Source organism: Chenopodium album, chromosome 20 (genome assembly GCF_948465745.1).
Source record: "Chenopodium album chromosome 20, dcCheAlbu1.1, whole genome shotgun sequence".
Taxonomy (NCBI): Eukaryota; Viridiplantae; Streptophyta; class Magnoliopsida; order Caryophyllales; family Amaranthaceae; genus Chenopodium; species Chenopodium album.
The window spans coordinates 11008045-11032414 of NC_137853.1; the positions used below are offsets into that span (position 1 = coordinate 11008045).

Consider the following 24370-nt stretch of genomic DNA (forward strand, 5'->3'; position numbering starts at 1 on the left):
ACATTCATATTTTCTTGTCTGTTCATATACGTTGCTTTTTACGTCCATAATATGTGTTGTATGAAGTAATAATTTGTGTATAAACTGTATCAAGTATTTTGGTATGAATTATTAATTTATTTGGGTGTTGTGTATTTCCTTCTTTTGTTGTTTAATATTTTGTATATAATTATAGACCAACTACTGAACACCTTCAAGAAACTTCTGAACATCCACCAGAAACTTATAATAAGACACCAGAAGCAACACAAAAGCCCCCATAAACTTCATATAAGCCCCTACAATTTTCTGATAAGCCACCAAAAAACAATGAACCAAACTCAAAAACCTTGGAATCCCTAAATAAACTTTTAAACCTCAATTACAAACCACTGAACACCATTCAAAAACATTTTAACCACCGTCAAAAACCTCTGAACCCCAACCACAAACCACTGAACACCCTACCAAAACTCCCTGAACCTCCTACAAAAACTTTTGAACCCCAACAACAAACCATTGAACACTCTAAAAATCTTCTAAACCCAACCACGAACCACTAAACACCCTACAAAAACCTTTGAACCCCCTACAAAAACTTCTGAACCCAACTACGAACAACTAAACACCCTAAAAAAAACCTCTGAATCCCCTATAAAAACTTCTGAACCCCAACCATAAGTCACTGAACACCCTACAAAAACTTCTGAACCCCCTACAAAAACTTCTGAACCCCAACTACAATCCACTAAACACCCTACAAAATTTTTTGAACCCCAACCACAAACCACTGAACACCCTACATAAACTTCTGAACCCCAACCACAAACCACTAAGCACCCTTCAAAAACTTCTTGACCTGAAGACACTGCTCATGAATGTTGCTCAGCCTTCAGACTTTCCTTATCAACAAGTTCATACGTTCTAACTGCAATAAACAAACACAGTTCATAATAATCATTATTGGAGTTCAAATATAAAACAACAAAGTTCAAAAATTGGGAAAAAAATGTTCATAATTACGTTTACAATTATTTTCTAAAAAACATACTTCCTCCGTTTTCTTTTACTTGCAACACTTCCCTAAAAAAGAAATATCACAATACTTGCAACACACTATAAAAGGAAAGTTAATTTAGGAAAAAACTATATTATATCCCTTATTTAAAGCACATGGCCCACTAAATTACACTCCTAACAACCACTCATCTTATTTTAAAGTTTATTATATCTATAAACTCCACCTTTCTTAATTACCGCGCTAAAGGGTGTGTTGCATCTAAAAGAAAACGAAAGAAGTATATACATACTCAGAGAATTATGTAAAACGGAAAGATTCATTAAAGTAACCTAAATGTTCATAAAAATAGAAACAGTGTTCATAATATGATACTGCTAATAACAATATTGGTAATAAATACAATGGAAAGTACGTTACTCAAATTATATGACCAAAATGTTCAAAAACATGATATACACAAATTATATTCATAAAATACAAATTAAAGCATCAATTCAACAATTAAATTATAAATAATACTGAAAATCACAAAAAAAAAAAAAATATTAGCAACTAAAATCAAAATTCAAATTCAACACACTTTCAACAGCTTACATAACACTAAATATATGAATATCTTACAAATAATCAATCTAACTCAATTGTTCATAACAAAATACATATACATGTTCAAATATCTAACATAATAAATTCATAATTACAAAACATAAAAATGCTTTAAAAATTCATAAATTGAAAACAAAATAAATTTTCATATTCAAAGAATCAAATGTTCAAATATATAGATTATAAAATATAGAATGCCAATTTTTTTTTTTAAAATGATTACAAAATACATAGATCTAAAAAAAGTTCATAAGAAATGTATCACATGTTCAAAATTATAATTAAGATGTTCAAAATTATAATTAAGATGTTCATAAATCCCAAAATATATGTCAGTAAAACTATATATTTATAGAAAATGTATCTTACGTTCATATTTTTAACTTAAAATGTTTAAAAGACCAAAATATAACAAAAAATAGATCTGTTAATAATAGAATACATAAATATCACTAACAAAAAAAAAATCAAAATAATATGAAATCTACATATTTCGAAATTCAAACCTAGCCATAGTGATTTAGACAATGGAATCTTATTGAAAATAATCATCTCCGTCGTTTTAAACACCTTCTCCTCGTCAAATCCGCCATTTTTAAACTTCACTTTTTTGCAAAAATGCATTAACAAAGCTTCAAATTGAAGGTTGAAAAAACGAATTTAGAAATTAATATTTGGTGATCAACAATGGTGATGAAGGAATTAAATCAACAACAATGAATGAATTTAAGAAAAAGAAAAATAGAGGTGAGAGAAATTAGCTAGAAATCTATACTAATATATTAAAAGGCGTTTATAAACACGTCCATGCGCCACGTAGACTCTTTCTTGTCAGGATTCGAACCCCAAACCACTTACATCAAAATTGACTATTTAGCCATCTAAGCTAATTATCAAACATGTTATTAATATGAAATATATATATATATATATATATATATATATATATATATATATATATATATATATATATATATATATATATATATATATATATATATATATATATATATATATATATATTAAAAAACACATATTCATTTAAAAAAATTAAATCATAAATTACAATGTATATTAATGATTAATTAGTTTCATTTAATAATCTAAAAATTAAATCATAAATTACAATGTATATTAATGATTAATTAGTTTCATGTAATAATCTGGAGCATTGCCGTGCCTAAAACCTAGTTATGAATTATAAGAGGAAGAGATGAAGGATCTCGATCTATAGTAATGAAAAATAGTGATGAAGAAATTAAATCAAAAACAAAATAATGAATGAATTTAATAGAGTAAAAAATAGAGGAGAGAGAAATCAGAAGTTTAGAAAGTGTGAGAGAGGAGAAGAGAGGAGAGAGAAAATACCGAGAAATTATAATGTTGGTAGTGAATGTGATGACAAATTATAATATATATGGCATCTTATTATTGGTGGTGCACACAGTTTAACATGGACTATGGACCTATGGTGCATGTTAAAATTTGCGTAACACGGGTATTGCTAAAGTAACAAATTAACAACCATATTAAGCAAAATTTATTTTAGGTGTGACAAAATCATTGTTCTTAAAACATTTGAAATCTATTGCGGATGACCTTTATCATGTTACTACGGTTCATCGGCAACTTCTAATTCCCTCTGTTACAGGCATTACAGCAGCGTTCTTCCGAAATTCTGCTTATCTATTTGGGCTTATCATACTTATCTTTCAGTTTTTATTTTAACACTACTCTTTTCGAGTGCTCTTGATCAATCCTAACCTAAAAATCTCGGTATAATAAAAAGAAAAAGGCAAGCATGAAGGCCATCGACCATATGCTTGCTAATAGCCAAATAAGGACATTATGTCCATGACAACAAAGGGCTAAATTCTGCTCTTCCATCTTCAACATTATCACAACCTGGATAATTCGATCGATGCCTATCTTAGAAGTCGAGACAGAAGGGTAAATGCCTTCTGAAGGATCAACAAGATACTCAGCTTGTAGGCAAGGTTAAAATAGAAAGATTAGCCGAATCAAACCATAGAAAATGTCTAAAGACTAGAGATCATAATTTCCAGCACCATTTTTTTTGTTTATCACCAACTAAGCCTCCCAACAACCTCTCAACACTGCAAATACACTAGTGTACTGCTAAAAGTTCCGCATCCTACTTCCCATACCAGCCAGGAGAAAAAAAAAATATGAGAACTACTCGAAATATATCGAGACCTGGGGAATATCAACATCATTGTCCTCTTCATCTTCACAAGCAACCACCACATCAAAATGCTTACGGTTCAAAGGTAGCTCAGCCTTGGCGACTTCCCTGGCAAGATCAACCATCTTCTTGTCCATTCTATCTTTATGCCTCGGGAACATGCTATTGTACAGCAAGCAACTGCCATAGGATACACTGTAAGCACTAAGCCCCTTGTTCTGAAGCCAGTCAAGGAGCTGTCTCAATGTCGGATTATCCCTCAGAATCCAACGGTCCCAGACTGTCCATTGCATGTCCTGGTGCTTGATAACTTTGGGTGGGACCGGTTCAGCCATTGAGAATAGAGGGAGTGCGAGGTTGGCAAAAGTATTGCGGTAGTCCTCCACTTTGTGCCCTCCATCCAAGGCTTTGTAGAGCTCCAGACAGACAAGACCTGTAGCCATGGCCGTGGATGTTGCAATAGCAGGGATAATCCTACCAGCAATGAACTTTGCCTTGAGCTTGTCAACCTCAGGAATACCATAGTTTCTTGCCCTCATGTTAGCAAGTCCAGCAATCATATCCATGTGATAATTGGTATCATCATCCTGCCAATGTATTGTAAGCTTTTTCAGTACATAAATAACTTCAGTATATTTATACAGGGAATTAATAAGATCAGAATTTGCAGAACACAAGATTTAGAGTCTACAGCTAACAGAAGGATGATTTCACTTATAATCATAAAACAAAATTTCCAGCATTGGCACATTATATTATTATCTCACCGTAGTCTTGAAGCTTATCAGGACTTCATACAAACAGAAATTTACTACTGCTAATTATCACAGATGAACAATTGCACTACAATTTTACTCAAACCCTTCTTAGCCCAAAAAGAAGAAGAAAGTTTACCACAAAATAATAGGAAAAAATATAGTCGAAGACTAAGATTAATGTCGGGATAAATTCAATGCCAAAACCAAATTAAGGTGATAAACTTAAGTTTTCTTTATTTTCACGTCAAACAGACTAAGTACTTGTATTTTTTAAAAGTGAAAAGAAAAATAAGCCCCACAAATTCGTTATGCAATTTTATTCTAACCCTCTTATAATGAGAGTCGAGAAGCAACTTACCTGTCTAAAGTAAACCAATAGACCACAGAAGCACCGTCTAAAGTAAAACAATTGACCATAGAAGTAAACTGTAATAATTCAAAATCAAACTCCAATGATGAACTTTAGTAACTCAAATCTGTTAGTTTTGTAATGAAAAGATAACAAACTTCTTAAATCTAATTACTCTAAATATATTGATATTTATAAGGAGTCCAGTAGATTTAAGAGTAGAGGAAAAAAAAATATCGTAAAACAAAGTTGTTGCAAAATTAAGAAACTGACATGAGTACATGACCGAACATCTTGATCATGTAATTATGAAGATCTAATGGGCCAAATTGATTCTCATTTCTTATTAGATCCTACTTTGGTGAATTCAAGGCAGCAATATGATGATGAATTCAACATCTAGAAACAGTTTTGTCAGCAGACAGGCATACTCATGGCTTTCCCATGTATTATAATAGAACAGCTCTTCCTCTCTTTAAGATCAAAAGGTAAAAAGAATAACTTTCTTGCAACAAAATAGTAAGAGCCTCTTAGCAATAATACAGGTATGAAATAGAAATATCATGCATGCCTATGGCTAATAGTAATATATGATGCTTACCTTCTCAAACTGCACTGGGTTCATCCTGAAGCTAGAGGAGATCTGGCCCCTGCAGTTCTCTAACTTCGCGATCAATTGTTCAATCACCTCAGCATCATCTATTGAAGCATTAGAAAGGCTTGTAGCTTTCTCATCCGTAACAATCTTTGCATCCTTCTTTGGCTCAAAATCAGGAACAATCACTTTACTGACAGCATCTGCTAGTTTTTGGGGAGATCTGATCCAGTCAGGAATTGGGATACCAAAAGTCTCTGCACGCAATACAGATGCCGCCAACACAAAGTGAAGGTGGCCTGCATCCTCCACAGAGAACTGCAACGGGCGTGGAAAACGTTTGGGTGCAGACCAGAATGGGGCACCTGTACTGGTTATAGCATCTTCAGGGAATGTAAATGTCAACTGCTTCACACGGTCTGAGAAGTAGTCTTCAAACCTATAACACATAGAATACAATCAATCAATCAATCAATCAAAAGCCTTAATCCCATAAGCGGGGGATACATAGAATACATGAATGTAAAATTATTAGAGATACAACATATCAACAATGTAAAATAGCACCAATGAGCCAAGCCCTAGTACCTCAAACGTGCCCAGGTGATGCAGTCCTGGAAGTCTTCGCATTTCTCTTTGTCAAGGCATTCAATTACACGTTCTAGAGTCTCCCTCGCCTGAGCATCACCAGATTTCCTCATGGCAGATGCATATTCACCAGGGTTATTCAGGAAGGCATTTACTTCAGCAGGTGTCTTCTCAAGCAATCCTTCAAACTCGGAGCGTGCCCAAGTCAAGCAATGGTCAATGTTGTGGGGGAAAGAATGGACAGTACACATAGGTGCCTGTCTCTCAGGCGGGTCACGAGAAGCACCATAGTTTTCTGTCAGATGAGGTATAACCATCTGTGTATTGCACCTGGCACCAAGGGTCCCTGACTCAAGAAGAGGCTTCTGGAAATACACACACCTTTGATCAACGTAAAGCCTAGCATTGACATTGTCCAGCGCATTAATAACCACATTCAGATTCTCCCAAAAATTGTCATCAAAGACATTCTCTGTCTCAGGGCTTGCACGATTTTGAAGAGCTTCAATACGAAGATGTGGATTCATAGCAGCAGCTGCTGTTGCAGCAACTGTGGACTTTGACTGCCCAATGTTCCAATCACGGAAAAGAAATTGTCTGCTGAGGTTACTCTTTTCTATGACATCATCATCTGTAATTGTTAGTTTCCCTTGGCTTCCACAAGACACACCCATTAAAGCCAGATTTTTCAGAAACTCGCAGCCCAGAGCACCAGAGCCAACAACAAACACTTTTACATCCTCAAGCTTTTTCTGGAGCTTGGCTCCAAAAACAGAAATTTGGGCATCATATCGACTGTTCAAGGGCTTCAGATCCCTAGGATCCAGTGGTTCAGTTGGAAGGGATTCTACAGAGTCAAAGTAGAAAAACTGCAAACAAGCAAAATGCAAATATAAATGCATTAATATCCAAATGACAAGGTATGCTGGAAAATGTATGCTGGGTACAACTATTCAGTAATTTCCAAGAAAGAAAGAAAACATTGAGTTGGAAAATTTGCAGTTTGTTGAGGGAAAGATATGCTGGAAAATGTATGCTGGGTACACCTATTTTGTGCGTGATCCGAAGGGGAGGGTGGGGGTGCATATAATTCAAACATCAACACTAAACACATGCAATTCAACATGATTTTTCTTGTTTCACAATAGCAAATTTGGAGGGCTACTTTTACAAAAACTTCCAAGATTTAAAGATTCATCTCTGGTATATTTAAACATGCATCTGAATAATTCCATTTGAAAATGGACAGGTTAATTTGATGATTATTATGCGATATGTAGGAAACCTAGGTAAAGTATCACTGAAACAGAAAAACATGCCACAGGGAGAGAGAGTGAAGATGAGGGAACAGAAATAAAGAAAGCAAAATGGAAAATTGTAATTGAATTGTTATGCAAGGAACAAAGCATTCAAATCTTTTTGATAAGCTCCCATTTAGTCACACAGATACATACATGATCTAATATTTGTTCATGAGCAGCAATTCAGGTGTGTTGAAGAAACAAACCTGGAAGAGTGGATGGAACTTCCCAGAGCATGCTTTAATAACTTCTTGCCCAACAATGCCGCCAAACATTGCAGCCATAGGATTTAAAACAGCCTTTGAACCGAAAGCAAACTGCCTGAGCAAGTCTTCATTAATATCATCAAGCTTACCATCAGTTAAACTATCATTAATTTCTTTAACAAAAGATATAAGCTTCTGAGCATCCTCCTCGGATCCAGCAACAGGAAACCGACCATGTGCTGATAAGAACTTATCTAATCCTTGAAACGCCAGATGAAGAAGCGGTGGGCGATCAAACTTAGAGAAATCGCTAAGTAGGAAATCGCCAGGATCCTTGAGAGCTTCACAGAGTGGTTTGAAATTCAACACCTTTGGCTGCTTCACCTGCGTCACAATACCACCTTTCTCATATGGGCTAAAACCTGTGGTATCTTCATCAAGAGTGAATGAGTAGGGCCTAGCATTCTTGATTTTCCTAGGCTTTCCATCATTTAATTCTGTCATCCCATAGACTTCTGAGAATGTAACCAGATCCCCATCCTGAAATTCAAGCCTCTCATCGTCCACACACGAAATCAGAGCAGGATTGTCATTACTGATGGATGCAATAATGCCTGTGTGTGGATCATTTCCATCCACATCAACTACAGTAAACTCAGGTCCAAAGTCACAGAAGACACTGCCAAAGAGGCCACATACTTCTGACTTGATGAAAGCAATAGGAGGCTGATGGTTGTGGCAATACTCATCAAATTCAACTGCTTTATCTAGACTGATGTTTGTAAACACAACAGCCTGCAATATATACACAAAGGAATAAGATATAATACAAAGGAATCGGATGTGGTAATTATGCGTTTATGCATAACAGGAGCTGAATAAAGCATCCATGAAGGAGCTAACAGGACAACCTGTATCACAACCAAAATAGCATTTCTCACATTAGAAAATATGCAAGCACCAAGAATTATGGAGGGAAATGCAGTATATACCAATCCACACTGTGTCAATAAAAATGTATTATTCAGAGCAACAATGCAGGAAGCAAGTCATTGAAACGAGAACGTTTTAAGTCTATATATGCATTGCCAGTGTGTTTTTTTTTTTTTTTTTTTTGGGTGTGGAGAATTGAAATAGGGGCAGGGAAGGTGTAGAGCAACGTAACAGTTATCAAACACTCTAAGAAAGCTTTTTCACCATGGATGCAGTCAGTCCAACTTTGGAAGTGAAACATAATCAATATGAATTGAATACTAAGCATACAAAGTTTTTATTATAAATTAATATTAATAAACCAGCCCCTCGACATCGATGATGTACACTAATTTATTTCAATTCATATACAGTCACTCAGTAATTCTTTTGCAGCTATTAGTAAAAAAATTTATTGACTATACATCATCTGCAACACACACTAATACATCTTGGTCTACAAACAGTCAATCGGTCAATAGTTCTTTTGCAGTTAATAGACTAACTAAATTTCCAAACATGATCTGCAACTTACTAATTCATAACAGTTGGTATATAGTCACTTGGTCAGTACTTCTTTTGCAGCTATTAGCAATTCTTTTTGCATAGCATAGATATAGTACTGCTAGGATGATAATTTTGTAATTCCACAGAATTGCTACTTTATTCCCCTTCCCAAAACCAGTTACTATACTATATGGTTTGTGTTTTCAAACTGATATCCTAAATAGAAAAACTTGAAAGTGGTAGTCAATACACAATCTGTCACAAAATCAACAAAATCAGTTATACATTTTATCTGTCTATGCAAAAACCATATTTGAAGGAAGGTAGTGTAGCACTAGTAGAAGCAAGGTTTAACAAGGGAAAGCTAATGGGCATACATCAGAATAAAGACAGTTCAACAACTACAAGCAACTGACAAAATTTCAACATCACCATCAACCTCATCAGCAACATCAACTGCAGCAAATTTGTTGTTCAACATTGAAAACCAAACGTTTAAATCATCCAACAGAAACATAGGTACAATCAGCCCCAATGTCAAGCTCATCTATCCTAAGTAAAGCATTAGAGCCAAAGGCCCAAAACCAAAACTTGCATTTTTTTGAGATAAAACATTGAAGAAATATTTTTAGATGGACATAGAATTGAAAAAGAATTACGTAAGGTAAGTTTGGGATTACCCAATGGTGTAATGACTAATGAGAGACATAATTATGCTTGTAAATCATTTCTGAAAAGTAAAATAACTAACAGCAACAAAAAGGATAATATAAGAGAAATTAAAACTAACAATTTACAAGGCAACCTAATGTGTGGGATTTAAGGGCATCATGAAGATAGGCAATCCATATATATTTAATGAAATAAATTGCTTAAAGGGACTATTTGAAGCACCCAGCCACATCAATTTGCAGACAAGGTTGTTTATATTCTCAAGAATTTAACTTCATGTGGGTATTGCACTGTTATTATAATCCAGATAATTTAGGGTCATCTAGCCAGGATGAAGGAGCTGGACAGGAAAAAAATTGAGAAGATGCAAGGAGAGAGAAAATGGAGAAGAACATAGACAGCGAGAGGACAAAGAAAACAAAAGGTAAAGGAGAAAATATATAAGCAAGATATTGCTTTTTAATTTAATGTAAGCAATATTATTTAACTTTGTCATCTGAGATATAACACCTGTTAGGTTGTTATACAATATAAACAGCAATTACAATGGGGCACATTTTGGGTCCTTGATGCAAGATTAAATTCAAATCCTTAATAATAATTTTTTTCTTTTGAACACAAAAAGTAAAACTTCAGATCATTTTAGTATGCTAACTCTAAATTATAGCATCTAATCAATCTTCAATATCCCACTCTCTTTTGTTCCAAGAAAGAGTTTAAATCAGATCAAAAGAAACAATTTGAAAGAAATAGAATTTGGAAAAACTTGAATTGGAAATTAATAATAGTGATAAACTTGCTACGCATGCCTATACTGCCAGTGAAATTACCACCTCATGTCCCAAGGAAAAATAAACTCTGCTAGACCTGTCAAGCACTAAACATTACCATTCCCCCACAGTTACTATGATGTACTTTCAGGTTGTGGACTAATAGGTGGCTCTGGAAAATCATAATTCTTAGGATAGGGCATTCCATCCTCCTCTACAGTGTAAAAACCCAATTAATTCACTATCATAACCAAATAACATTCTCATCTCTCAAGGCTCATCGCTCATGCCAAAATAATTACATACTTGGCGGGGAATAAAATCTGCTTGCCAACAAAAACACTTCAAATGACACATCAATACACATTTGGAGTATTTATCAATACAAAACTAAGGTAGCTCCCCCCACCCTCCCTTTCTGATGTACATCAAAATTGTCAGCTGCCTAACAACTGTTTTCCGACAAGTAGTATATACAGCTACGCCTTTCTTAAGTTAATCAGATATGTCAAGAGTTGGAGCAGTCCAAGATTTAATTTCCTGAACAAAATCCATAATGAGGTTTATCAAATCACAGCTCCTTAATCTAAAGATTCTTAGTCATACACTCATTCTGTACTATAGTACTTGTCGAGAGTATTATAATCAAGAACTAACAAGAACAGCACCACACCCCAACTCACATTCTAGGAAGCTACATTCAAATTAGATAAGCATTGAATTGTACAGAGTGCAAACAATATTAATCAGCTCAAGCATATCTTCATTAATGATGAAACGGCTTGAAATTTATTTGCAAGCCAAACAGAAATGTTCTACCCGTCTATATACATGATGAATGGGCAGACCCCTACACTAATATTGCAGCAATTAAAGTGGAAGGCTATATGGATAAAATTATGAAATTGGGCAATATCAATCAGTTAGCTATTTACCTGAAATTCAGAAAGTTTTTCCTTGGTTATTTCATCGGTTAAAGTAGAAACAACCACAGCGTTATTCAGTTCTTGCAACTTCTGAACAGAAACAAGAGCACGATTCTTTCCCACATCTTCCTCTGAAAATATAAAATTGCTGGACAGATCCCACAACTCCACAACTCCTTCATCATGCAATGTCACAGACTTAACACCAGCAAGGATAAGATTCTTTGCTGCAAGACCCGTGTTCACAGCATTAGTACGCAATAATTAAGTATATAGTATCACAAATGATGAATGATGCTCAGCTTAAGACAATAATACATGCAAGAATAAATCATGCACCAACACCAGTATTTTATCAAAGGACTGGGTAACTAATGCGAGTATTACCTTAAACAAAGAAAGGGTAAAACCATTAGATTTGTCATTCAAAGGACTAAAAACTTTTTGCTGTGAGGCAACTATATTCACAATGAATCACTGATATTTCATTTGCATTACCTTAAATTCCTCTGTTCTTTACAATTATCTTTGAGCATAATTATCATGTACAAGAAAGAAACAGTGATACATCCTTCTTTTTCCGTTTTTGAAACATTATAATTATCCATCATTAAAATGAATCAAGGAGTAATAATCTAAAGTCATCGCGTGTAAAATAACATAATAAAAATAACAATATATGAAGAAAAAAACGTCATAAAATGAATCAGAAGCCCAAAAAAAACCAGGCATCACAAAAAAATTAGATTACAAAAATCGATAGAGAAGACGAGAAATAATATGTATACCAATTTCAGCACCGAGGCCTTGCAGACCAGAAACTAGGATATTAGAGGCAAAAAGGCGACGCATCGTCTCACGGCCATAGACGGCGAGCTGACGACTGTGCAAGTCCTCATCGATGTCATTTGGATTGCTGTTGTTGTTATTACTTCCTTTACCATTTCCGTCACCGATTCCCATATTCGAACGCTCAGATTCACCGTTCTCCGATCCTTTACTGTGACCGTTAGCAGACGCCGTAAAATCAACAGAAGACGAATTAGAAGAAGAAGCAACAGTAGCGGTAGAGATCAAACAAGGCTTCTTGAGAGCAACGTTGAAGGCGGTGACCTCCACAACTTCGTCGTCAGCCTCTCCTGCCACCGCTCTCTTAACTGGAAGCATATAGTGCTTTCAACTTCTCTGCACCATTTTTGGACATTTCAACAAAAATCAGACGTAGAAAAATTCATTAAAATTATTTAATCGAACAACAAATTCGATTGACGATTCCGTTAAAAAAAACAAAAATAAATCAATTAAATTAAAAAAATTAATCGAACAATTATAAATTAAAATGACGATTTAGCTAAACAAATCAAACATAAAAATAAAATCAGATGAAAATGCTAAAATAAGATGACGATTTAGTTATACAACATCAAAAACTAACTACCAGAAAAAAAATAAAATCAAATGATAAAATTCTAACAAAATGGCGATTGAGCTCAAACAAACAACAAACAACAAACAAAAAATGAATTGAGAAATTCTAAAATGAACTGACCATTAAGCTAAAAAAACATCCAAAAAAACAACAAATACAAAATCAATTCAGAAATTCTAGAACAAAATGACGATTAAGCTAAAAAAAACATCAAAAATCAACAAACAATATGAAATGAAAACTTGAAGAAAAATGACGATTAAGTTTTAGAAAATCAAAAATCAACAAACAAAATTAAAGAAAAATGACGATTAAGCTGAAAAATCAACAACAAGCAAAGAATCAAATGAAGAATTTGAAAATCAAAAATCGAAGAGCTGAAAAAATAATCGAAGAATAGCTTGAAAAAGAAGCAAGAGAAAAAGGTGAGAAAGAGAGGAGAGAGAAAGTACCGACTGCGCGATGAGGAGGTGGAAGATGGAGGAGAGAGAATAAGGAGCCAAGAGAGAGAAAGAGGTGGTGGGTTTGGTTTTGTTCGCTTGGGTTAGGGATATTTTTCTGTTTTAAATATTTATAGTATAGTAATAGTAATGGAGTGAGGGTTTGAGTTTTGGACTGGACCTGTGGTTTAGGTATTTATGGATGGAAAAGGTTGAAATGGGAGACGGTTAGTGCTGTAAATTTATTTGTGGTGTTTTTTATTGCAGAAGAAATTTTGTGTGAGAAATAAATCATGTTGAGATGTTGCAGCGTGTGGGAAAAGTTACACTTGGAAATTTGGAAATTAGACAAATGTCGTCGATGTAGGAGTCGAACCGATGCGCTAGAGCCAATTTTGGTTATTCAGGCCCTTGATTTAATATTGGGCTTGGGTACGCTTGTTTTGGTCAGTTTACGTTTTCAACCTTGACTAGCTTATGGTCCTGTTTGGCAAAAGTAGCGGTAACGGGTAGCTGTTAAGGTAGTGAGTAGCGGCTAGTTGTGGGTAGAGGTAAGCTGTCAAAATAGCGGTTGATAGCATGAGTGTTTGGCAAAAGTAGCGGTTGTAAAATCAAAATATATCAAAATTCATATAAATATTGTTTTAAAATTAATAAATATTTGTCAAACGCTGCTCGCTACTTATAAACGCTACTATTTTTAACGTTTGAGAAAAGCTACCAAAACGCTACCTCTATCGCTAATCGCTACTAAAATTGCTACCTTGCCAAACACTCTCAAATTTTTTTAGGTAGTGTTTTGACCAGTCAAAACGCTACCACCAAACAGGGCCTATGTTTTCATGAAGCTGATTTTTAGAAAATCCAAGTTTATAATCAATTGATGTTTACCAAAATAGTAATGTCATAAGTAACTACATAATTTTTATACAATGTGTTGGTAGTACCATAAAACCATTATAAAGTAGCAATTTAAGGGTCAAGCAATTATCTCGGGTACGAATTTTGCCTGTAATATTATAATTCCTTGATAAATGAAACATTATAGTAATAGATAGATATTTTTTGGTGTTTAGAGAGCCACAAGGGCGAGGGTGAGAATCGATCCCAGGATTTTCTAGAATCGGGAGGGAAACTTTGTTCACGGAGTTCTAATAATCAATCAATAAGAGAGTAACTTTGATAGTGTGTGAATAGGGAATTTATTCATGGAATTAGATACATATTTTTTAAATACTCATTTGATTAATTAGACGAAAGACATTTTTCTATTTGTCATTGAAATATATAAATGTATAAATAATTACTCTCTACATGATCAAATGCGCACTTTTAAAATAGATATTTAGCTAATTGGCTCTATTTTTATTTTTATTTTTTTGAAGGGAGCTAATTGGCTCTGTTTTGATAATCCATAAATGTTTCATTTTAATAAAAATGTATGTGATATTTAGAAGAAAAACAATACATTTTGATAGTTTATTTCACAATATTACTAGACAACTTTCTTACACTAACTAAAATAGTTTTAAATTGATGGTAATAGGAAAATTGGCTTAAAATAATACCAACTATCTGCGGTGTGTGCAAAATAATACGAACTCAATTATTTGCTATTAGCGGCACCACCTTTTGTACTATATGTACAAATAGTATGACGTTCACCGAAAAAGTATTTCGTGGAATATTTCGTCTATTTTTATTATTATTTTATTTTATTTTAATTAATTTCCTGTTTTCTTTTCAAAATACATTATGTTAACAATTTTCTTCTAAATTTTTGTTTGGATTTTTTTTAACCTTGTCAATATATTTTTAAATTTTTTTTTTCAAAATTGCTTTGGTAATTTCTACTAATAGGAAATACATTATTTAAATGCATTATTATGCTGATAAGATTAGTTTTAAAAATCCAAAATTCCCCACATTCACCAACCAAAATAATGTAGGGAAATTTTTTGTTTTTTTAACTAATTATATCAAAATAATAATGTATTTAAATACCCTACTTACTATTGAGTGGTAATGTGGTATTAGAAATTACTATAGATATTTTGAAAAGAACTTAAATACATTGACAATTCAAAAAAAAAAAAACATGTATTTTGACAAGAAAAACAAAACATTAATAACAAAATATGATAATAATAATAATAATAATAAAAATATATAGACGAAATATTCCTCGCGATACTTTTTCGGTGACCGGCGTACTATTTTCAACATATATTATTAAAGGTGGTACCGCTAGTAGCAAATAGTTGAGTTCGTATTATTTTGCACACATCGTTGATAGTTGGTATTATTTTAAGCCAATTTTCCATGGTAATATTAAAAATTATCTAGCCTAGAGCACAACTAATTTTCTCCTCAAGTAGTAAGTTCGACAAAGTAATTAAACCCATAAACGTCTAACAGATATGAGTGACTATTTTTATACATTGTGACATGAGTATAGTCCATACGTATGTCCAACAAACCCTTGATACATACTTCGTTTTAGACCAAAATTATACTCGCATATCAATCACAGAGTATAATATGCGTAGGAGTCAAGACCGACTACGACATTCAAAGGTAATCAATTAATGACACTTCAATGTGTGACACCGACTCCAGAATCCAAAAAACTCAGACTAATTTACACATCTTGTATGTATAAATATTTACATCCATGCTACAATCACTTTTGTATACACCCGTTTCTCAGTAATTTACTGTACATCGAGTTCACTTTTGTCAAATTTAATGTCACTTTTGTCAAATTTAGTATCACTTTTGTCAAATTTATCAATGAAGCATAAATAACTCTTATATATGTCAGAGTAACTTTTGTGCGTTTTAGTGTAACTTTTGCGCCTTTTATTGTCACTTTATAAAGGATGTTCGGTAATTTATTGAACATCCGTTTTATTTAAAAGTTTGTGTTTAGGTTGTTTTCATACAGTCAAACTGCAAAACTGATGAAGTCTCCTTTACAAAATGATTTTTAAATAAAAAATAGGCCCCGTTCTTTTCATCTTATTTTTGCTGAACTGAAATTATTTTTACAGAAACAAAATTATATTTGCTGAACAAAAATTATATTTACTAAACTTAAATTAATTTTACTGAAATGAATTATTTTTGCTAAACTGAAATTATTTTTACTGATTTTCTTTTATAATTCTTTTTTAAGAAAACTGAATTTTACTGAACTGAACTGATTTTTACTGAACTGAAATTATTTTTACTAAATTAAACTTAATTTTACTAAATTGAACTTATTTTTACCGAACCGAAATTATTTTTACTTAATATTATTTTTTTAAGGCGAAGAGAATAGGGCTTAACAATCGAAATGAAATAAAGATAGTAAATAGACATCAATACTTCATGTCTATTTAAAGCACCCTTTCTTCTTTTGTTACACTTTGTTCTTTTCTTCATATCAATGCTCTTTACTTCCCTTAACACCCTGTTTATTAATGTCATACTCAAAGCTACCCTTAAACTAGCTAGCTTCATTTACACTCAATAAGAGTTATTCATCAATGGCTTTTCATGTGTATTATCATCAAACTTTTCTTTTTTTTCTTCTTCTTCACACATTTTTCTTTCAGTATAACTCTTGTTCATGTTATGCTCAAATTTCTGAACTCAATGATCAGAAGGTTGATTTAACCTTGTATTACGAGACACTTTGCCCGTATTGTTCGTACTTTATTGCCCATGATTTGGTAAAACTCTTCTCTAATGGCCTCATTTCTATAGTCAATCTTAGGCTGGTTCCTTGGGGTAATGCTGCTGTTGAGCCTTCTGGCTATTTCCAATGTCAGGTACGAGTATGTTTTGATGTTTCATGTTGAATTACGTAATAAAAATTTACGTTAAGATACCTTCCGATCCTAGTGAGGGCCTAGGGACTACTTAACGAGTCATATTTAGGAATATGCGCGTATAGAATCAATAGATCATAGTAAAAAATCGAAAAAAATTAATGTCATGATACCTTCAATTCCGATCCTTGTAAGGCCCTAGGGGACTACTTAACAAGCCTCATTTAGGCATATGCGCGTATAGAATCAATAGATCATAGAAAAAAAAATACATTCATTATTGTGGATTTCTTATTTCAAACTTTAAATAGTGTTTAATCTTTTTTTGCAGCATGGATCAGGAGAGTGTTTGCTGAATGCTGTTGAAGCTTGTACCATTGATGCTTATCCTGATATTGTAAGACCTCTGTTACTCTTATAAATAATCAATAAACAAATAAATAAATTAAATTAAATTAAATGAAAAGATTGGTAATTTCAATTGTATATCAATTATTTCAAGACGTCTCAAAATAGTCTATGTAACTATTAAGTTTAAACGGGGGAAGTGCACTATTACTCGCACATTATTTGCACCGTCCAAGTGTTCAAATCACTGACATAAAAGGCATGTGTTTGTTTTTCCATAGACTGCATGAGCCAAGATATTGGTTGTCATTATCTTGTAGAATTAAGGTCAGATCAAGTGGAAGTAAGGTTCTAAGATTGTGCAAAACTAGAACTGAAATGAAATAAAGGATGGAGGCAGAATTCATTGAATAAACTGTCAAGAGTAGGAAGAAAAATTTATTAGCAAGATAATGACATGATTTAATCTGCATCTGTGGCAGAACAAGCACTACTTCTTGATCCAATGCATTGAAAGTCTAGCTTACCAACAAAGAGAAGCAGAGTGGCAAAGTTGCTTTGATAAAGTATCACTTGATTCCAAGCCTATTTTCGACTGCTACAATCAAGGATATGGTCGAACGGTCAGTTACTCAGCTCGACAGTTCCTTCCTAATTGATTGGTATTACCTGTCCAAAATGTAATATATAGCATGTTGAATGATTCTGCAGCTAGAAGTACAGTATGCATATGAAACTAGTCAGCTAAACCCACCTCACGAGTACGTGCCATGGGTGCTTGTCAACAATCAGCCACTCCGTGAGGTGTAACTCTCTCCCTCTCTTTCTAGCATGCTCTGTCTCGCTCTCAAGTATGTGTAACCTAATGTGGGTGTGGTTGCAGGACTACCAAAATTTCATCACGTACATCTGCAAAGCATACAGAGGCGCGTCAATTCCTGAAGCTTGTAGTTCGGCAGAGTTCATGATCAACTCGTTTGGTGACAAGGCAATGGATACATCTCAACAGGTGTGCTATGTAGGAGGCCAGCAGAACTTGACCTCATTTATGCCAACTGAAATTCTTCAGCAGAATAGAGAAGTGTTCAACTGAAAAGCCAAAATGAAGCACCAAGTTTCAACAGTTTTTAAACTTCAAAAGGCAAAAGGTATTAAGGCCTGGCCTAGTAGTGAGCTTAGCTTGTGACACATCCCATATGTTTGCTTGCTGATTTGAAGCATCAGCTAATGTATGAGTGCAGAAAAGAGTAAAAGACACACGGTTGTGAATTCTATTGCAAATTTCAATCAAAAGTTCTATTAATTGGCTTCTTTATTTATGTACAAATCTCTTAGAACGGCTAAGAACAGAAAATTGACACCAGAGCAGTTTACATCCAACCTTGAATCCATGTAACAAATCTCAGCTCCATGCCTCCATGTTAACAAGATTAAATTTCTAATGATAAAATCACGGCCTGAAAAGAAACTCTTAATCAATAATCTCCTTTTAAACGCATGATTAAAAAAAGCATAAGATCCATACTACTAAATTGATAAGAATGCTCCATACAACAAAAATATACAGAGAAGCTAGTCCCACTACAAGAAAAACAAAAATTGAAATTGCAAAACGGTACAACCATACATATAGCACACAGTCACATGAATAGTTATAGGTTTATCATCTTCCATGTCTTGTTGCATATGTCAAAGGCATCTTCCTGCAGTGGATCAAATTCAAACTTTTCCACTGCCTTTTTATCACGATCTACGATATCTGGAAACCAGATCAAGGTGTAACAAATTTGGCAAAATATAAGATACAAGATTAGCACACGCACACGCGCGCACACACACACACACGGAAAGAAGCAGAAAACTATGTTGAGAGCAGAAAACACCAGGGGAGGAATAAGCAGAAAGTACGCAATAATAATATCCAAGATGTATTTTGTTATTAAAAGGAGAAGAAAAAAAAAAAAAAAAAAAAGGATACGCCCAGAGATTTTTGATGGATTCTCCAGATCTGGAATAATCTTTGTAACAGATGCATAAAATGAAAGTTTCCTCCTGCAGTATCATATGATTCTTATGTCAGGAACAGAGTAATTTAGTTGCAATCAAGACAGAGAAAGCAAACAATCCATTCAACAGCAAAAATAAGTTAGCATGTTAAACAAGAATATGTACAATATACAAAATCTTCTTAAACTAGCGTTCATACATTTTAATCTGCGTTTAAAGAATTGCTCTTCCTTGGAAACAGCATGACTGCTACTGTTCCAACTTTTGTTTTAAATTTTGATTACCACCATATGCAAGAAAGTCAAGCGAAGCAATTACCCAGTATTAGAAATAGTGTCTCCAAGCTCAACATAGCTCCACAGAAAACCAGAAAAGTCTATTTCTAAAGCCATGAAAACTAAATACTTGATGGGTTTGTGCCTCTCTATGTACAAAAATATCCAGTAGCGAAACATATCAGAATTGTGAAAGACAGCTGATCACTCAAATCCTATAAAATTAAAAGGATAAATGAACTACTATCTCTTTCGCTCATGAAAGGCCCAGTAATTTTTAGCCTATATTACTTTGAGCCTCTCTGCTAGCTTCAAATATCCAATAATTAATTGGAGAAGAACATCACGCAAAGACTCAACAATGTAGTAAAGAGCATGCATGGACAAAAGTGGTCAAATAAAACTTCAAACATGAACTATCTATGGTGAAAATTCCAATCAGCAATATGTTGATATTTAAGGTTTTTTTTAAAAAAAGAAAAAAAAAATTAAAAAAAAGGGTGTCTTCTCATGTAATCTTTAGACCTCACTTCCAACAAAATGCATCGGTAGACCATGGTGAATATAGTTACTAGTCAGATGTGACTTCAACAATCTTTGCTGCAAAGTTTGAAAATGAAATGCAAGCATATACACAATGTTCACTTTCAAAGAATGTTGTAATTACTCATATGGAGTTATTTTTTAGAACTGTTGCAAACTTGTTGTAACACCCCAATTCTCTCTTTCCCAAATAATCAAGACTCCAAAAAGGAAAGTACAATCAGGGAATACATAACAGTAAAAATCAAACTAGAACTTTGTTAAGCACACGAGCATACAATTAATAAAACCATTATTTCAAAAAAATCAAACTAGACATCACATAATTGCACGTTACATGTTTTAATCCTTAATCATGGTACGTGGTGGTGACACATCAGAAATTCTCTTGTTTTTTTTTTAATGAATTTCTTTGGGAAAGGGAGAATTATTGGGGTGACCAGTGTTACACTTGTATCACATTACTCTAATACTTACTGTTCTTTCTCATGTTCTTCTTCAAGTTTCTTTAGCTTCTGACTCTTCTCCTCTAACGAAAGCCGTTGATCATCTAGCTCATTAATCTTGTCAACAATTACTGTGTTCATACAACAAATAACTCAGTTTGAAGAACAGAAAACCAACATATGGCCATCACATATAACTGACAAAACAGAATACTTATCTAAGATCCTCCCGAAGCAGCTTCTCTCTTTTAAGTTCCTCATCAAGCTTTTTCTGAAGGCGCTCTAATTCTTCATTAGAAACCACTTCAGACCGTGCCACTTCTATCTTGTGCTTGCAATCATCGATCTTATTCTGATAATCTATTTAAAATGTGAACGTGATTAGAATAAATAACTTAGTAACAACTTCATCAAGGTGGCAGTATACACCTTGATACATCATAAGCAAATTTATAACACTATACTAAGACATACATGGCACTTCCCAGTTCCCACTGTAATATACACATACATCCGTACTTAAAGGAAATTTCTTTCTTTGTATGCTTAAAAGTAGATAGAGCATAGAAAAATTTCTTGACAAGGGAAGGCATCAACATTCGACAATGAACAATTCACCTCTAGCAGGACTTAAAAAAGCACATATTTTCAAAGAGCATGACTATCAATCAATCAATCAATCAATCAAAGCCTTAATCCCAAAAGTGGGGTCGGCTAACATGAACCAAATTTGATTATTCCGTGTAGTCATCAACATAAATCTTTCTCCTCCATCCCTTACGATCCAAAACTTCATCCTCACGTAAATCCATGCACTTCATATCCTTCCTCACTCCTTCCAACCAAGTCATCTTTGGTCTCCCTCTTCCTCGTTTAATCCCTCCATGGTCCCACTCTTCCACTCTTCCAACCAAGTCAAAGAGCATGACTAGTAATCAATAAATGGTTACCAAAAAAAAAAGGGGGGGGGGGGGGTGCTGGACTCTATAAATATCTGAAATCGGGCCAAAAATGCTAGTGTGGTACCCTACATCCTTCTTGGATGGATGATTAACAGGACAGTTTGAATATGTTGTCTTGTCTCCTACATTCTTCTTGGACACCATTCAAGTGATCAAGAGTTCTTCATCCTTCAGTACGACCAAGAACATCCTTTCATATTGAAACCTGCTATCCCTAATTCTATACTAGAACTTCCAAATAAATTACCTCCCTTGAACTTGGGGCAATTTGCAAGTTACAATTCTGAGCTCATTCGTCCAGTTGTATTGGGAGCAGTAATCAGTCATTGTAGTAAAAAAATCGATTGTCCTTTGCTAGTCACAATCAAAATAGGGATAACAGAAATGTGAAATGCTGCTCACAAATGAAAGGGAGATGGCGTTGGGCCTTAAAATTTAAAATTCGCTCACAGAATAAACTATCTTGAGGCACTTGGTTTTATACTTTTATGTGATACTGCATACAACACCTATATGTGATATTTAGCACTCCTCGTATTCCAGTCCATCCTATACATTCCCTCAAGCTGTAATGATGTTTGGTTAAGAATTTTAAGATCAAATAACACAGGAGATACCACTTTCTAAGGAGCCATTTGGTTGACAAAAATAAAAGTTTCATCCTAGGAATTTCTATTGCCTACAAAATGAGGAAATTCGACTACCTAGTCCTTCCACGGTAAATTCACCTTCTTACAGTCAACCAAATTATTTTTGCTACAACCTCCATGGGAATCAAAATTCCCACAAAGTATTACTCGTGTAGTCGTGTTCCTTATGTGCAACCAACTGACCACTATGTTATCAATTGGACTCATCCACAAGTTTCGCTGTACAAAGTGTGACAAGTCTACATTGAGTTTATAGTTTATACACCTTTCCATAAACACCATACTCAAGCAATTATCTCATATAATTTTCAAACCACACCATACTCAAGCAGTATATAGTATTTTCCCTCACCCCATCAATTTAAACAACCCCAACTTAATTACTTAAAAAACCCACTCATTCAGCATAATTAGTGCACCACAAAATTCATCTTTGGTTTTAAAATTAAATCCCTAAACTAACCAAATTTCCAATTTTTCGTCTGCTAAATAATGCAATCCCATATACAATTGTACATAAAAATAAAAAATAAAAATAAAAAAAGTTAAAATTAAACGAAAAGAGGGGGAAAACCTGAAATGGCGATCTGGGTAGTGTTGAAATCAGAATCAGAAGACGATTGAATAGATTTGGATTGTTGAACGCATTGGGTTAACAAATTGAAGTCTCTCTTATCTCTGAGAACACCAACGAGGTCGTCGCAGTAAGATAACAACTGATTGATATCGATTTGTGGCGAATTATCGACCATTTTTCTAGGGTTTTGGGGGTTGAAGAAGAAAAATCAACAAGGAATTGTGCAATTGAGAAGCAAATTATCTGAAAAAAAGAAAAGGGTTTTTGCTTTTTAGTTGTAGAAGGAGCAAGAGAGTAGGAATTGATAAGGTTGGTGATTTCAAAATGAAAGTTGGCGCCCTGTCCACTCTGTACTCTGTACTCTGTACAGTCCGAACGCTCACTCAACCGTCAAGGATCAGTGGGAGACTGGGATAATTTCTTTTCTTTTCCTTTCTTTTTTTTTTTACTACGTAATACGGTTGGGAGAGTTTTTTTTTTTTTTTTTTTTTTTTTTTTTTTTTTTTTTTTCTAATACGGAGTACATATACTACCTCCGACCCTCCGTTGATTTCCTCAAAAAAAAAAAAAAAAAAAAAAAAAAAAAAAAAAAAAACTACTGTACCTTAACATCATATCTCGTGCCCAAATTTGTAAAAAATTAGCGGGCTTGTTGAGCTTTTTTCAGACCAAGTACGGGCTTTTTAACTTAAAAAATGCATTTTATGCTTGTCCATGGAATACTAGTGAGTCGGGTTTATTTTGATCACCTCTAAGTATGGAGTATAATTTTAAAAACTTAAAACCGCTGAAGATGTTAGCGGCTTCAAATTAAGGATTGTGAATGACGTTAGCAATCTTATTTAAAGAACCACTAAGGATTATAGCGATTCATTAAATAAAATTGTTAATATTGAGAAAATACAAGTTTATCCTCATGACAAACTTGAAGTGTTTATCTATGGGTATTATTATCCATTTGCGTATTTAATTATGGATAAATATGTAATTTCAAAACTTAACACCGTGAAACTCAAGGAAAGCCATTAATAGTGGAAATCGAATTTGACAACGTCAATGGAAATTTTAAAAACTTCAATACAATTAGTCATCAAGCTCAGGGAGAAGCTTAAATGGAGGGAAAAGTCACCCCTACCCTTGCCATTAATTTCTCCCTCTTTCTTTAGGGTTTTCGTTTAGATCGGCGGTATCGGTGACAAACCCGCCGATGATGATGGTCGGCATGTCGTTGGATGAGGACAGAAAGATTAAAAGGTGGGGGAAAGCTCTGGCTCCTTCAATGGAACACCGGTGTGGATTGAGGGAGGAAGAAGACGATGGGGCGGAGGATGTGAAGGGAGATGAAGTGTTAATGGAGTAAAGGTCGTCCAGTTATGTCACCTTTGTTAATTTACAGAATTATAGCTTATATAATAAAAT

General features: G+C 34.0%; 3 protein-coding genes across 3 annotated transcripts; 1 reads left to right on the forward strand and 2 right to left on the reverse strand.

Annotated features, from left to right (window-relative positions):
* Positions 1–3604: 3604 nt before the first annotated feature.
* Positions 3605–13490, reverse strand: LOC145597293 (ubiquitin-activating enzyme E1 1-like). Its single transcript, XM_081653427.1, has 7 exons — positions 13338–13490; positions 12245–12641; positions 11466–11683; positions 7610–8404; positions 6103–6971; positions 5521–5953; positions 3605–4399 (listed from the first exon to the last, which is right to left on the reverse strand). The coding sequence occupies exons 2-7, from the start codon at positions 12621–12623 to the stop codon at positions 3803–3805; spliced, it is 3291 nt and encodes a 1096-aa protein (XP_081509553.1). The 5' UTR covers positions 12624–12641; positions 13338–13490; the 3' UTR covers positions 3605–3802.
* A 3279-nt stretch (positions 13491–16769) lies between these two features.
* On the forward strand, positions 16770–18746 carry LOC145599342 (gamma-interferon-responsive lysosomal thiol protein-like). Its single transcript, XM_081655738.1, has 5 exons — positions 16770–17143; positions 17475–17540; positions 17974–18114; positions 18203–18295; positions 18375–18746. The coding sequence occupies exons 1-5, from the start codon at positions 16859–16861 to the stop codon at positions 18582–18584; spliced, it is 795 nt and encodes a 264-aa protein (XP_081511864.1). The 5' UTR covers positions 16770–16858; the 3' UTR covers positions 18585–18746.
* Positions 18747–18992: 246 nt separating this feature from the next.
* On the reverse strand, positions 18993–23341 carry LOC145599073 (kinetochore protein SPC24 homolog). The gene is made up of 5 exons (XM_081655484.1): positions 22949–23341; positions 20980–21122; positions 20794–20894; positions 19470–19543; positions 18993–19250 (listed from the first exon to the last, which is right to left on the reverse strand). The coding sequence occupies exons 1-5, from the start codon at positions 23124–23126 to the stop codon at positions 19144–19146; spliced, it is 603 nt and encodes a 200-aa protein (XP_081511610.1). The 5' UTR covers positions 23127–23341; the 3' UTR covers positions 18993–19143.
* Positions 23342–24370: the final 1029 nt, after the last annotated feature.

Coding starts and splice junctions, on each gene's coding strand:
- LOC145597293 (XM_081653427.1), bottom strand. CDS start 12,623: ATGCTTCCAGTTAAGAGAGCGGTGGCAGGAGAGGCTGACGACGAAGTT. Junction 6,972..7,609: donor AGTTCCATCCACTCTTCCAG/GTTTGTTTCTTC, acceptor GCTTGTTTGCAG/TTTTTCTACTTTGACTCTGT. Junction 5,954..6,102: donor ATCACCTGGGCACGTTTGAG/GTACTAGGGCTT, acceptor TATGTGTTATAG/GTTTGAAGACTACTTCTCAG.
- LOC145599073 (XM_081655484.1), bottom strand. CDS start 23,126: ATGGTCGATAATTCGCCACAAATCGATATCAATCAGTTGTTATCTTAC. Junction 21,123..22,948: donor TACCCAGATCGCCATTTCAG/GTTTTCCCCCTC, acceptor CATTTTAAATAG/ATTATCAGAATAAGATCGAT. Junction 20,895..20,979: donor TGCTTCGGGAGGATCTTAGA/TAAGTATTCTGT, acceptor TGTATGAACACA/GTAATTGTTGACAAGATTAA.
- LOC145599342 (XM_081655738.1), top strand. CDS start 16,859: ATGGCTTTTCATGTGTATTATCATCAAACTTTTCTTTTTTTTCTTCTT. Junction 17,541..17,973: donor TTGATGCTTATCCTGATATT/GTAAGACCTCTG, acceptor CATCTGTGGCAG/AACAAGCACTACTTCTTGAT. Junction 18,115..18,202: donor ATCAAGGATATGGTCGAACG/GTCAGTTACTCA, acceptor ATGATTCTGCAG/CTAGAAGTACAGTATGCATA.